The 14846-nt window shown below is 40.6% G+C and overlaps 1 protein-coding gene across 7 annotated transcripts in view; it reads left to right on the forward strand.

The window, feature by feature from the left end:
* Positions 1-14846, forward strand: part of SORCS2 (sortilin related VPS10 domain containing receptor 2) — a 552575-nt gene that overhangs the window by 141963 nt on the left and 395766 nt on the right. The window contains exon 2 of one of the 7 annotated variants that reach the window (XM_083834478.1): positions 13331-13458. The exons of the other annotated variants lie outside the window; for them this stretch is intronic. Within the exon in view, the coding sequence (XP_083690604.1) occupies positions 13372-13458 (87 nt within the window). The 5' untranslated portion in view covers positions 13331-13371. The remainder of the gene's footprint in view (positions 1-13330; positions 13459-14846) is intronic. 7 annotated transcript variants of the gene reach the window in all.

Below are 14846 nucleotides of genomic sequence, written 5' to 3' on the forward strand. Positions count from 1 at the left end.
AAAGTTATTCTTGCAAGTCAGCTCCAGCCCGACATGCTAAAATGCAAGCATAAATGTGTCTTTCAAGAGCAGGAAACATTCACATGGAGTACAATGGGATCTGCCTGTTGGTAGAGAAGTGATGTGAAAGCAGAGAGGTTGTAGTATTCTGCAAACTGCAGGTGATCAAAAATGAGGAGATTAAACTTATTTAGAAATCAGCAAGCATCTTACCGAGCGCTTAATATATGTGCATATATATATATTTGATATGTGATCAGTATAATATATAGTTAGTGTAACTATAAACATCTAGTCAGTGTGTATATCTATCAGTGCTTACTTTCTGGCCTTTGAATGGCTTGAGTAGGCATGCTACATTTTTTTTGAAGTTTTCTTTCAGCTGAATTGCTGTGACACAACCAGTTAGATTCAGAAAATAATCAAGAAAAGATAAGCAGTTATTCCAGAAAATGGTTTAATTGCAATAAAATCCTGAAAGTTAAAAATGCTAGTTAAAACCATTGATGCTGAGTTCCTTTTGATTTGGAAAGGTCATTTAAAACTTGTCTCTGATGTACATTTTATTGACGTGGACCTGTAATACTCACAAGATCTTAGATGAAATAGGAGGCAGAGAAAACTTACTTTTTTTCTTTTTTTCTTCTTTTTTTTTTTTGGAAGTCTAAAGAGAACTCGCTGTTCTGTCTTGCTGTTTGGCTGCACAGTGTTTCCTGCAGATGCAGTGAGACCTCCTCCTACTGTTTCATTTCATTGTAGGCACTGAGTGTACTCAGCGTCTACGCAGAGGATGAAAATCTCTAACCCTTTGAATGAAAAGTGCTCAAAATCATCACTGTACAAAACAGCCAGCACACACCGATCACTCATCTCGTCCCAAGTGGCCGTGACCAAACCCCTTTCCCCAGGTGGGACAGCATTTCCTATAGTGCTCCAGGGCTTTCCATGTAAGCTGTGAAAGAAGATGCTCTGATAGGAAATCTTTAACAGGAGTTCCTCTCTAGTCCTCACTGACTGGAGTCAAGGTTATTGGCATCCACTGCCTTTGAGATGGAAAATAGATCTCATGATCTAGAACTCAAAGAAAATGTTCCTTCAAATTCCCTAGAGAGCACTAATCTCTATTTTTAATTGGGAGACAAAGTTTAAAAATGGATTTTATTAGGCCTCGTATTCCATGCAGTAAAAGAGGAATTTGCACAGCAGCAGCACTGTATTCTGGTAGCACTGAAATAAATGCTCGAAATGGGCTTAAAGTTTGAGATGCATTTTATGTGCTTTAAACATCTCTTAAGAAAACGTTGCTGATGTGATCTGACGTTGTTTTTTTTGTCTTAATGTACACATCCCTCTAAAGAAAGAACAGGCAATTAAAAAGAAATAAAAATCTACTAGATAAATCACTGTGAGGGCTATTACCTGTTGCTTGTTTTTTCCAATTTTTATTTAAAGCCATAGAGCTTTCATATTCTGAGTGTGTCTTGGGAAATTGCCATGCAGTTCAGAGTAATTTCAGGATGTGTGGAGTTCAAATTCACTCTCTGCTCGAGCATATCTTCTGACAAACAACGTTAATATGTTTCATTGGTAGAGAAACGTCAGAAGCATCGCTGTTTCTATTGGACTTAACGTCCCCGTGCGATGCTATAAACAAGCTGATATCCACAATTCTCTCGTGGCACTAAGTTACCTCAGATCACGTCTGTTTTCCCCTTAGCCCTCAGTCCCGCTCGCAGCTTATGCTTTATAGCCCTGGAGATGTGACACGCTGGAGATCCGCACGGCTGGCGTGAGCTGGGTTCAGGCAGGCTGTGCTGCGGCCGCAGCCACGCTCTGATTTATTTTTATGTAGAAGACACATGCCTCTTGAGGTTTTTTGTGGGGAAGGAAGTTCAGCTGCTGGAAAATGCAGGACAGTCGTGTCAGGGACAAACCCAAGTAGTTTTGTCATCCTGCAGTTTTTATTTGCAGAGGAAAGTACTGTGTTGTGGTTTTCGTTAGTGTCTGGGTCTGGGCTGGAAGTTTGGCTTGAACTTTTCAGAGCCCCTGTTGTGAATCCTGCTAAGACTTGCTTTTTTCCCCTCTAATTTTCCATTTAAATTCATTCGCAGTGAATTCTTAAGCTTGGAGCTTGCAGTGCTTCTGGCAGACTTGTTACATGGGTGGTGAACTTTCAGCTGTGAAATTCTGAATGAAGGGTGTAGCAGGGACACAACAAACTGAGCTAATTTCCCCTCATTTTTCTTCTCCTCCTGGAAAAAAAAGCATGAAAGGCTTTTCTTTCAACATCTCTACTGGCAGTTGTTTGGATTCTACATTGCCCTCTGCACCCCGCGATACAGACTGAGCATTCAGGACTGATTTTACATTAACAGGAAATATCTGTGTTTCAGAGGGGAGGAGAATCCCAAATTTCCTTAAATTCCTTAGCAGCTCCAAGTAATCTGAGCCATCATTCATCCCATGTAGATCTGATAGCTGAACAGCGTATCAGAGAAACACAGTTAAATGTAATAAAGGGTGGATTTGAATCATGGTTTGGCCTGAATGTAACCCTGAATTAAATGTCTTATATTAATATTTACAATTGATATTAATCATTGCAATTAGTAACACTAATCAGAAGCAAAATAGTAACCTTATTAAAATTCTCATTTCAGTAATGTAATATGACTCAGATGTTTGAAGTGAAATGGGATGCAAATTCCTTACACATGAAAAATTATGTTTAGGAGCTTTTTTTTTTTCTTTAAAACCTCCTTATATCTTATAGCTTGATTTCTAGCTAAGGTTTACAGCTACTTCTAGTGGAAATGCAGAATTCAGTTAAACGGAGATCAGAGGAATGGAAAATCTAGTCTTGTGGCAGACTCCTGCTGGAGCAGGCTTGGTTATCATTTATCTCTGAAGTTATGTGTCTTGCAATTTAAATATCATGTTGCATAAACTGAAATCATTAGGGATTACGAATATTTATGGTAACCATAAAATGTGTGATGATACGATCAGGTGTAATATTCATAGCATCGCATGTGGTAAATATACAGTGATCAAAATACTGAGTTTTCAGGTACTTCCCCCTACTTTTCTAATCAAAACAGCACTATAAAGTAGAGGCACTTAATTTCCTACTGCTGATATGATCTTTCTGCTAACTCCACCAGTAAAAGAGTACAAATACTTCTCACCGCATCTTAGCCAAGAAACACACATCTAAAAGCGGGTTCTGAGCAGTTTCTATAACATTCTGTATTCTCCTGCCAGAAATTTTCTGTTCTGCTCCTGATTATGTTCAAGTTGCAATCATGTAAACCATAATGATAATGAAAGATATTCGGTATTCTAGGAAAATATTATAAGCAGGAGAGTAGAAAATAGTTTCAGTGCTTTCTTGGGCTTTGCAAGTCTAACAACGTGACCTGTCTCATGACTGAAATATTTGCAAAAACACTTTCTCTCAAAGAGTCTTTCCCAGCTTTTCATCTTAGGAGAGTCTCCATCTTCTTTCTTCTCTCCATTTCAGACTGCCTTAATTGCTACAAGTCCTAGCACAAAAGTCTCATCTGAATGCATCATGCGCAATCTTCCTGGCTGTAGCAGAAATGTCTGCCTGTTTTTTTTTTCCATTTTTGTGTTTGTTTTAAAGCCCTACTGCAGCAGCTAAGGGCTCTCCTCTGTTTGTAGGGATTGGATACAAAGAAATTACATGGCTTCTGTCTGTTAGCTGTAAACCCGTCTTTTCAAAAAATAAAACCATATTTCTTTTTTTTTTTTTTTGTGGCTGAGAATGCTGCAGTTGCCTTATCCTGTAAACTGTCTGCGTTTGGTAAGTGTGGAAAAGTACAACCACAACATTCTAGGTAAACTGAGATTTTTGCCATTGGTTTTTTGCTGTTAGGAATCTCCATTACCACTTGGTTTTGGAGAATTTTCCCATCCAGCTTCCTGTTTTGGTGTTTACAGTGCTCAATTTTAGAGGATTTTTTGTATTTATTTTTTTCCCCCTGAAATTATGCACTCTTTGGGTATTCAAACCACTGAGAAAGCCAGCTGAACATTGCTTTTCCATCTCAACACTGGGCCCAACCTTGATGTTACTGTTCTAGAGGTGTGCTTCATTTTGCTCCAGCTGTTAACACGCAGACATAATTGATTATGGAATGAGACGGAAATGTGTTCTCAGTCTTTGGGGATATGTAGTTTCTGACTTATTTTTTCCAGGCAGATCCGTACAGGTAGAGGCATTTTCCTCTGAGAATGTGAACGATGTCCCTCATCCTCCACATGGATTTACAGTTTCACTTGCTTCTCTGGGCCCATGATGACCATTGACAAGGGCTGCTTTTCCATGGGTACCGACTTCATGGTCTTTATGGAAAGGTTGGCTTGGCTTTTCAGCTGGAGAGGGTGCTGCGTCTGGAAGCACATTTTTGACTAAACAAGGACTGAGTAATTCAATACTATTTCCATCCATGTGAAATGAATTTCCTCTTCCCTTGTCTTCATGTCTCCTCAGCTCATGGGATAGGCATAAGGGCTTTATGGCCCTGCAATATTGTTAGATATGCCATGTGTGTTACATATAGGATTATCTGGACTTGTAAGTTTTTTGGGGCCTGGAACTTTGCACAAACACAGACCCAGACACCATCTATCACAGTGGGGCATGCCCTTCAAATGGAGACCTAATATCTCCATAATCATGTGGAGATTATGGGGCATAATCATGAAAACTAATGGTTTGTCAAAACTCAGGGTCAACTTAAAAACAAACACACACAAAAAAAGAAAAAACAAAACAGGTCTCTCTCTTCACCCATCTGGTACCTATCTTTAGAAGGTTCACTGTCTTCTCATAAAATCTTTGTATTTAAATAGCTCCAGATAAATCAAAAGAGCAATTACAGAGGACACTCATGGCTCCATAGTACTCCCCCGACTAACCATCTTGACTGTCCTCCCTGCCATTCCCATTTATTTTCACATGCTTTCATCTTTCCCCATCAATTTGAAAGTCAGTTATTTCCTTTTTTTTTCCCCCCCCCTTCAGAACACTTCTGAACTCCTAACCCATTGTTATGGGCCCATCATTGTTTTCTTGGCTTTAGAACAATTTTCCTTACCCTTGATTGGACTTTCATCACTAACAAGAAATTTGATTGACAGGGGAAATTGTAATCATTTTCTTGCCTCTCTTGCCAGTTATTTGGAAGAGAAATTTCCAACCCATTGGGCAAGGCTGCTATCTGTAGGAACCTCATAGTGTGGTTCCATATAAATTTAGTCTCATTACTGCGAGCTTTCATTTCCTGATAGCTCCTGCAAGTCATTCCTTCGCATAAGATATTTTGGTACCTTAGATTTTATTTACATCTGGATATTGTGCCTGCAGACTTACCGAAGTAAGATGCTGACTGATTAAAGTAGTCTCTTTGTATTCCAATTGAAGATTTCACCATCTGGGATCTGTAATTAGAATTCTCACTAATTAGACATAATAAATCAGCGTAACGCCAACAGTTTGAGGAAAATTTATTAAAAATATGATGTAATATATGGCTGATTATTTTTTATTGCTTAACTGCAAGTAAAATGTGCCTCTCATGTCCTGAGCATCCATGGTTTCCTACCCCATAGGTTAAAATTCTTTTCAGTCATTCATGACACTACTTTGGTTGCTATAGTGATATCAATTTCCTGTCTCAAATTACTGTACTTCAGAGGTACATGAGACCTTTTAATCTTTTTTTTTTCAATTTAGTCTTTGATTTTACAGAGGCTCTTACTCAAGGACTGGAATTCCTATATTGCTGGTTTATTTTTTCTATTATCTGATGGAAAACAGAATAAATATATACCTTTCCCCATAGGATTAATGAAGATTCCTGCTGTTTTATTGTTACCCTTCCTGAACATTGATCTATATCAAAGCCTTACAAAAGTTATGTCTGGGTTTGTTATGTATCACTTCGCTAGAGAAGCACAGCCTGATCACCTCAGCCAGATCAAGAGCAGCTGCACCCAACCAAGTGGAATAAACATACCTATGAAGAGCAGCTTGTCAGTCACGATGGATGTTAGGATGGGTGAGATGCTATTCAAATCCAGTAGTAGAAGTCCAGCTGGGTCACGCCTCCATAATGCAACTGAAGGAGGATTTAGCCCAGCTGAGACAGTCAGCCGTTTCTGTGATATACGCAATAGGCAGAGATCATAGCACAGGATTCCTTTTGTTTCTCTGTGTGTGACAAAGTTCATGTGGTATTTGAATTTGCTGTATGTATCAGGATCTTCCTGTGGAGTTGTCACCGTGCTGGGCTTCTGTACTGCTCCGTGAGGCTCATGAGAAAAATGTAGAGGGACTTTTTACCAGGGCCTGTGATGACAGGACAAAGGATAATGGTTTTAATCTAAGAGAGTAAATTAAGATTAGACATTAGGAGGAAATTGTTTAGTCAGAGGGTGGTGAGGCACTGGCACAGGTTGCCCAGAGGAACTGTGGATGCGCCATTCCTGGAGGTGTTCAAGGCCAGGTTGAACAGGGCTCTGGGCAACCTGATCTATTGGGTGGCACCCCTGCCCATGGCAGGGGAGCTGGAACTAGATGATATTTAAGGTCCCTTCTAACCTAAACCATTCTATGATACTTTGAGGGCTGCTCTGATCAGAGATACGTGTGCATTTGGCCTGTTAGTCTTTTGAAGGAATCCTACAGTTGATTTATGTTTTCTAATTCACTCTTTATTTTGTTCCCCTTCACGTTGGCGCTATATGTTACTGGCACTATAACTTTGATCATCAGAATATGTGGAGCTTGGTATATGTTTTGTGACATGTGCAGCCGTAAGCTGAACTGGCGTGAGTTCAAAGGTCCCTGTTGCTAAATGCTTTTCCATTCAGGATTCATTCATACAGGTAGATTATACTACTTCTTGTACAGATCACACCCTGAAAACTCCATGGATTCAGATAGACTGATAGAGTTTCTAAGCAGTAAAAAAATAAGATTACTGAGTAAGGTAAAAGCAAAACCTAATAAGGTAAAAAGAAAATAATTGCAAGTGGGATTACTGAATTTTCAAATGGGCAAAAACTACACAAGGGAAGGGGCATATAGAAAACATTAAAGGAAGCCAGGAAAAGGAAAGGATCAGCATGGCTGGAAAAAGCAATAAATTTGTATTCTAGCATGTGATGCATGCCAAAATTGAAGGAGAAGGGGAACTGAAAAAGGCAGATTTGCATGGATCCTGAGATAAATTCATATCCCATGGAATGATACCAGAATTAAGCACAGTGGCAATAGGGTTTGTATAACTCTGAAGGAACATACAACATGTTCTTCTTTATTAATGTCTTTCTCATCTATATTATACCTTACCCCATTTTCTTTCTAATTTAGGCTTTTGATTATTTCCCCCCCCCCCCCCCCTTGTGTGGCAGTCTACCTTGGTGGATTTCATGTTGTTTGTTCAGTAGCATTCTTGCTTTTCTGAATTCTCTCCCACGTGTTTAGCATCATCTTCATTTCCACTTGCACTTGTTGGCTGCTTGTTTAGCTTTTTCTCCCAGGCCATTAGTTCAGTTGTGTTTTGTTGTGGGGGAAAAAAAAAAAGTTCTGTGATATAAGTAATTAAGTCTCCCATGCTAAAATCATATTCTCCAGGACACTTTGGATTTGCTCTAGTCTCATTCCCATTAAATCCGTATGTATTGCCATGAATTGGTGATAGAAGAAAATTGTCTTTTTTATGCTCCTTTTCCAGACGATGAAAGCTGCCAGGGTTGAAGTGGTTGGCAGCAGTTGGGTCCCATAGCAGTACCTGCAGCACACCATCAGCAGCTACGTGCTTTGCCTGCCAGAATCTTACCCTATGGTGTTGTCCTCTTTATTTGTGCTACCGTTCTCAGGTAGCAGATGCTTTCTTCGCTGTTTTTAGCTGACTGTGTGTGGGCATGAAACCCATGCAAGGATTGCTCTACCGTGGTTGTAATAGCAGAAAATAGATGTATTTTCATCTCTCACTTGATTCTTCAGATCTTTTCAAACAGAAGCGAACTGCGATTGTGCAGGGTGAAAAGGGTCTTGTGCTTTTTAACTTCTGTATGATGACACAAGGGACAACTGCATTTCTTTCTTCTTTTTCTGTTCTTTTTATTGAAGCTGGGAATTTAAGGCTTGTCTAGCTCAGGGGAATCCACAGGATTTATCTTGTTTCTATTTTACTTGACTTCATAGCAATGATTGGTTTAGAAGTATTTTTTTTATCCCTTTAACATTTGCTGAATTCTGGTGCTTTGTCTCCATCTCAGCTGCCAGTAAATGCTGTAACCACAGCTCAGAACCCTGAAGAGTATTGCAGAGTAAGCTAGGAAGAACTGGTAAACCAGTGTCTGAATATTTTAAAACTTTGCCTTGCTTGCTTTTTAACTTGCATGTGGGAATAACAAACCTAGTTAAAAAATAATGCAAAATGAATGTTTTCCTAGTTTCAGGCAAGGTAACAAGACAGGTCCAAGGTCAGCCCGAGAGACCCAAGCAATGATTCAGGAACATCAGGGAGGAGGAACAGGAACAAGCAGGCCTGTGACTCAGGCTAGGACCCTGTGCCTGAGCTGAAATTGAGGTCCTGGTGTTATGGACAGAGTGTGTGGGCTAGGTACAAGGTGAGGCTGCCAAGGGCAGATAAAACTTACTGGTGCTCTCAGGACTCTGAAAATTTCCCCTTTCTACAAGTTTTTACTGGGAAGATCTTACGGCCAAAGTGATTGTGACAAGTTAGAAGTGCCCGGTAGAGCTGAAGGGTTAGCGATGCTGACTGTGGTGAGAATGAGCATAAAGAACATGGGGTAAGTGAATGCTGGTGTTCAGACTTAGCAGTTAGGGGGAAAATGTTGAGGAGATGATATCATTGCAACAGTGGGCTGGAGGAAGACATGGATAATGACCTATGATTGAAATTCATGCCCTCTCAGCAAGACTCCTTGTACACTAAAGGAGACTGGTAAGGGAGAGAGGAAAGAATGTCTCAGAACAGCTAATAAAAGATGATAATTGTAACTGCATTATTCTGAAAATAATCAATAGACTTACATCACACTTGCCTGGAAAGCATGGCATTCCAAAATCTGGTCCTTTACTTTGTGCTTTTGATCTGTTAAAGTAACTGCAGGTGATATTCAGTTCATATTCATGTCAAAATACCCAATTTCTGTCACAGATCAAGTACTTAAAATAATAACTGATTGCACCTGTATCTTTTACGGAAATGACAATACTAGGAAAAGGAGATGACAGTGACGAACCAAGGTCAAAAATCAGATTCTTATACTATCTGACTAATAGTAAAAATATTTCGTTTCCTGAGTCATTTGTTTTCCAAGTACAATACTCTTTTGGTAGGGTTATTTTTTACACAATGCAGTTGGCCTTCTGCCAACAGATGAGAGCTCTAGATTGATACTAATGAAAGAAATATTAATGCACCATAGCATGTCAATTATCTTGAAAAGGTCTCCAGCAACCATTTATCACTTAAATTTCACATCTTATAGCTGAGGACCAAATTGTGTTACATGTTAGAATAGTTCTGCCAAATTTGATCCATCATTAACTTTCATTTGTTGATAATTTGAATGTGAATTTTTATTTAAGTTGTGCATCTTTGTCAACTTGATGGAAAGGTCCTGGACTGTCGTGTTGTCATAAATGAGTGATGCTGTTCCCTAGTTGAGAGACAACTGTGTTCTGAAAAGCCTTAAAGGATTTTAAGGATTTTCTTGGCCTTAAAGCCAGGAAAGTTCTGAGACCAGGGACTTTGTTTCATTTAAAAAAAAAAAATCAAAAAACACAACAAAGAAAGGTCTTTTGTGACCCAAATTGGATTCTGTATTGCCAAATCATGCATAAAAACTACTTAGTTGGTTTTTGTTTGTTAGTTTTCCCACCTCATTGGTGTGATGGTTTTCACTGGTAGGACAAGCATGCTTCCAAGAAAAACAGAGATGTTTGTAAAGAGGAAAGGTTACAGTAAATTGTATTTATATGCTAGACAGATGGGTTTCTGTGGGTTAGGCGACGTATGTCAGGTGCAAGAGGGCAAACAAATCCCTTGTAGAGAATGTGAGGCAGTCACAAGTCTCAACACTAAGGAATATTAATGATCATTACTTCAGATTTTAGATAAAGGCAACCCCCCAGAGAGGTTAGACCATAGAGGATCAACACAGAAGCAAACCCAGTCATGAGATTGGGGAAATCTTTTGGCTAAAGGAGTTGGTTGGACTTCAGAGTGCGGAATGTGATGGCTGCTCCTACTGACTAGTAAGAGGTAACAGGTGTAGGCTGTGGAAATACATATATTTCTCAGTAATGTTGGACCACCACAAAGCTCCTCAACTTCTTTTCCCTGTGCAAGGCATGCTTTTTTTTTTTTTCTTCCCTTTAAAAACAAACAAACACACAGCAGTTTATATAGGTATTATCTTTGAAAACTCTAAAAGAAAATTCTTTGTGGCATGCAGAATTCTGGCCTGAGGGGGCTGTAGGAAGGCTCATACCTAGCAGGCTTCAATCACAGTGTCATATACTTCTGCAGTGTGCTCAGGTAACGTCTTCAGGACTGGTATAAGAAGCCTGTGTTGAATAAACAGAACAGGAATAAAATGAAATGTACTTAAGCAGCCAGCAGATAATTTAAGAAGCTCAGGTGACACCCTCAGATAATATTAATTAGAACCAGCACAGAGGAGACGACAAAGGGTAAACACTGCTTGTAGCACTATGAAGTGCCTTGGAAATGGAAGTGAAGCCTTGGTTTTGGGAAGACCCACGTTTGTTTTCTTTTAGACTATTTTAAGCTATGTCTGGTCAGTATTCTCACCCATACTTAAATGGACAGTGCAAATGAATTTGTCATGCAAAGCTCAGGATTGCTGTGTACATTGTATTTCTTCATGTATTTGACATAATTTATTCTTCCAAAGACCCGTGGCACTATAAAAAGCCCCATATGGCCATATGTATCCTTTCTCATCTTTTGGTGTAGTAATTAGACCTTTGCATTATAAGTTAAGAGATCATGGTCGTAGTCATTTCTCCATTATCCAGGGCATTGGGCGGTTGGCACAGGCTTTTGGTAATGTACCTAATACAAGATGTGCTTGGAGTGCAATTTAAGGACCTCGAGTCATTGCGCTGAGCTCCCCAGGTTCCTGGAAAGGCTAATTAGCTCCGGTTGTGAACATGAAACACCTCTGCTCCGCTTCTAGATAAAACCTGGGCAAGAAGCAGCAAAAAATGTGTTGTCGCTGCAATCTGAGCTAATAAACTTTAGTGTGCTCTGCACAGAGCTATATCCATAACCCTGTGCAATTAATTGGCAGCTTGAATAATTGGACCACATCTGGGTATAAGCGACAGCATTGCCAGCATTGTGCTCCACTGTCACACTCCCCCTGCCTTGTGATGGCCAGTAGTTGTCACCATCTTTATGAGTTGTGCTCACCCCCCTGTGACGGCTCTTGTGCTTAGGGTTTTCTCTTGCTGCTGTCTTTCCAGTCATGGTGTCTGGTAAGGCCCTCGTTGTGCTAGGTGCCAAGCGGAAAGTAGCATTTCTCAAGGATCACGTTGAACTAAAACCGGAGTGTTTGTGTGGTTTTTGTGATGGTACCTCTTCAGTGACCCACGGTACTTCAGGAGGGGAGATCTTTTAAAAGAGCTCCTTTGTTTTTAAAACAGGAGGGCAGAGATATTATGGAAAGCTGCTTTTAGAGAGAGCGCTGCTGAGATGGAGACTCAGTTACGGTGCTGTCACAAATGCGAAATGTCAAGTCGCCCACGCTACCTGGTATAAACATCCGTGGACACTTAATGCATCTGTTCCTGATTTTATGTTGCTTTAAAAGCACAGTGATTCATTAGTGGTACATGAAGTAAACCACAGCATGTAATATCTCAATTTGCTTGTTTTGCAGCAAGTTGAGTAATGCTCTCTGACAATGGACCTCTGAGCATCTCTTTTATATCTAATGGTAGTAGAAAGATTTCTGATATGTGCATCTTAATCTTAAAAAAAAAAAGCAAAACCTTTCAAGTTTTCCGAATATATATATATATATATATATTAATTATTTTTATTTCCTGGGCTGTATCTAAATTATAGATTCTAGATCTTACTGTTTTTATTTGTGTTTTACGCATGTTTTGTGCATCATTTTCTATCTCTTGATATTTAGTTTCTCTATTACTTTTTAATTTTACTATCTAATCTTAATCACCACTAGAACTTACATATGTGCTTCATGTTTGTTAGATAAACAAATGTGTGGGTCATTAAAAAAAGTTAATATTTTCTCTCACCTCTTTGCAAGAATTAAAAAAATATAAACATCAGACATTGTGTGTGTGGCAGGGATTCTGTAGTAGCGTATGGCTCACAGCGCTCTTTTCGTATGGTATAGAGAATGGAAATACTCATTTAGCTCAGTATGACTTTGAAATGGGGGATTTGAGTCTAGCAGTTGCTGCTTAAGGGAGAATTTCATGATTTTTTTCTAATGATGACGCATATATTTAATTTCAAGTAACTTTGGAAGGTTTTGGTGACGCTTACTTATTAGCAAAAACTACGTGATGCTAATATGAAAAATTCAATAGTAGGAGTCGGATAATGTTAATATGCCAATTATCCAGCTGCCAGTTTGACTGACATGACTCAGTTGCCTTCATTCCTGCTGTACCATGAAAACCAGCTGGGTACAGGAACTTCTGTTTTCAGAGGGCTACTCGTGCTCAGGCCCTTTAGCCGTGAGGCTTAGGGAAAATAAATCTTGCAATGGAAGTTTTTCTTGGGGCACATAAGAGTTACAACAAACATTACTGCACCAAATGTGCTTGTGCCAATGTGTTCTGCCCTGGCTTTGTGGTGTTATTAGGACAAATTCAGCATGAGCAGAACTCCGCTGGCTACCAGCCTGCGGGCTGGCAGGAAACAGAGACCGTTGCCTCCTGTCTGCCCTGTCGGGGTTGTGCGCAGTCTCCGTACACGTACTCATGGTCCACAAAAGTTTGTTATCTGCTCACAGAGTGTTGCCCTTTCTGTCTTGGGAGCTTTTAAGGAAAAAGGAAATTTCAATGCCAGGGATCTTTATCATCAGCTCATAACACCATTAAATTGCGTCCAGTAATGGGGTCTCGGATTGACAGCGTGCCTTGGCTCTTTCCGCCACATAACCAGGGTGGCATCTGCAATGTATCCAGGCAAACGGCCTGGATAGCATCTGCAATACTTAGCTGGATTTTTTTTTTTTTTGACACCACACGATCCAGCCTGTGGTCTGCTCAAAACTACATCTCTGTGACTCTTCTGAATGGAGGATGACCAGAGAGCAAACTCGCTCCAGTTCCTGACCCCTCAGCACTGGTGGATGTTCGCTGGAAGGCTGTGCCACTTCTGGGTAAGAGAAATGTGACTGCTGGAGCTGAACGGTGCTGAAGTGGCCTCTGACCGCCTTCAGATGCCTGTGCGTGGGGTCACCTCCCACCACAGGCCTGAGGGAAGGCTTTTCTGTGCGGGCTCAGGGCACAGCCCCTTCTCTCCTTCATCCTGGGGCTTTTCCTGTGGGTAAGGAGCATTTTGGCCAGCACGCTGCTGCTCTGTACGCTCTCAAGCCTGTTGCTTCTCGCAGGGTGGTGCGAATTAGAAATGAGAGTCCGACTGTTCGGTCGTTAATCCCAGTCCAGGCGCCACTTCATCATCCAGCAGCCCAAGTGCGATGCGGAGCAGCGCTGTCAAATTAGCCAGGCGGCGCGGTGTGAAATCCCTGCTGGCTCCGTGCCCGCTGCCGGGAGACAGATGTTACCTGAGCCATGAGAGCCATCGGAGCGATGCGGACGGGTGAAACCTGAACCGACACAGAGCTCGACAGTACGAAATTAACTTTTCAGGGTTTGTTCCTCAGATTTGAACTGTCAGGGGGAGGTGATGCTGAAGCGGTCCTGTGGTGGTTTTAGGAGCCCTAAGGGTAGCTCTGCTGTGGTATCAACCCGCAGCCTAACTCGGCTTCAGCAGCTGTCTATGTAAAGCTAGTGGTGGAACCCTGAAAGAAAACGAGTGCTTAAATCTCCTTGACTGCTTTTGCAGCCTCGCTCACTGTGAGAGATCTGCACTCGGTGAGCTCTGTAGCTCTTCCCAGCCGGCAGTCGGGCTCAGCTCATCCTCGCTGTAGAGTTAAAGCAAAGCAGTAGGGGCCTGCCTAATGGGGTGCCACCCAGACGCAGCGCCATCAGGGGAAACCAACTGGAAATGAAGCACAACTGGGCACGCTATTGAATGCCTTTTTTCTTTCTCAGCTTTATTTTTTTTTTTTTTAGATTTTGCTATTACCATTTTGAGCTTGCTCCTTTTTTTCCCTTTATCCATAATGGGAAGAGAATCATCACAGTGAGGTTTTCCTTCACGTTATCAACAACAATTTAAGGGCAATGTTCATAATTTTCCAGTGGGTTAACTGTGTTCATAAAAGAATGCTTGCAAGTATGGTTTTCTGGAGAAAAAAAAAAAGAGAAGGAGCAGCAGAAGTGTGCATCATACTGACTTTTGTGAGAAAATCTGGTTGAAAATTGGTGCGAAGTATGTCCAATTTATGTATTTTTGTGGTATTTTACAGTTAGTTAATACTTTGCACCTGATCAGGATTTGAAAGTGACAATGTTTGACCAGATTATTGTTTTACAGACTACTGAAGAAGTTGCTAGAAAGACATCTCTGCAGGGTAGATATCCGTAGCAGGATCTCACTGGTACAAATGTTTTGTAAATTTTAAGGCTTATTCTTTACAAAAGT

Source organism: Anser anser, assembly GCF_964211835.1.
Source record: "Anser anser genome assembly, chromosome: 4".
Lineage (NCBI taxonomy): Eukaryota > Metazoa > Chordata > Aves > Anseriformes > Anatidae > Anser > Anser anser.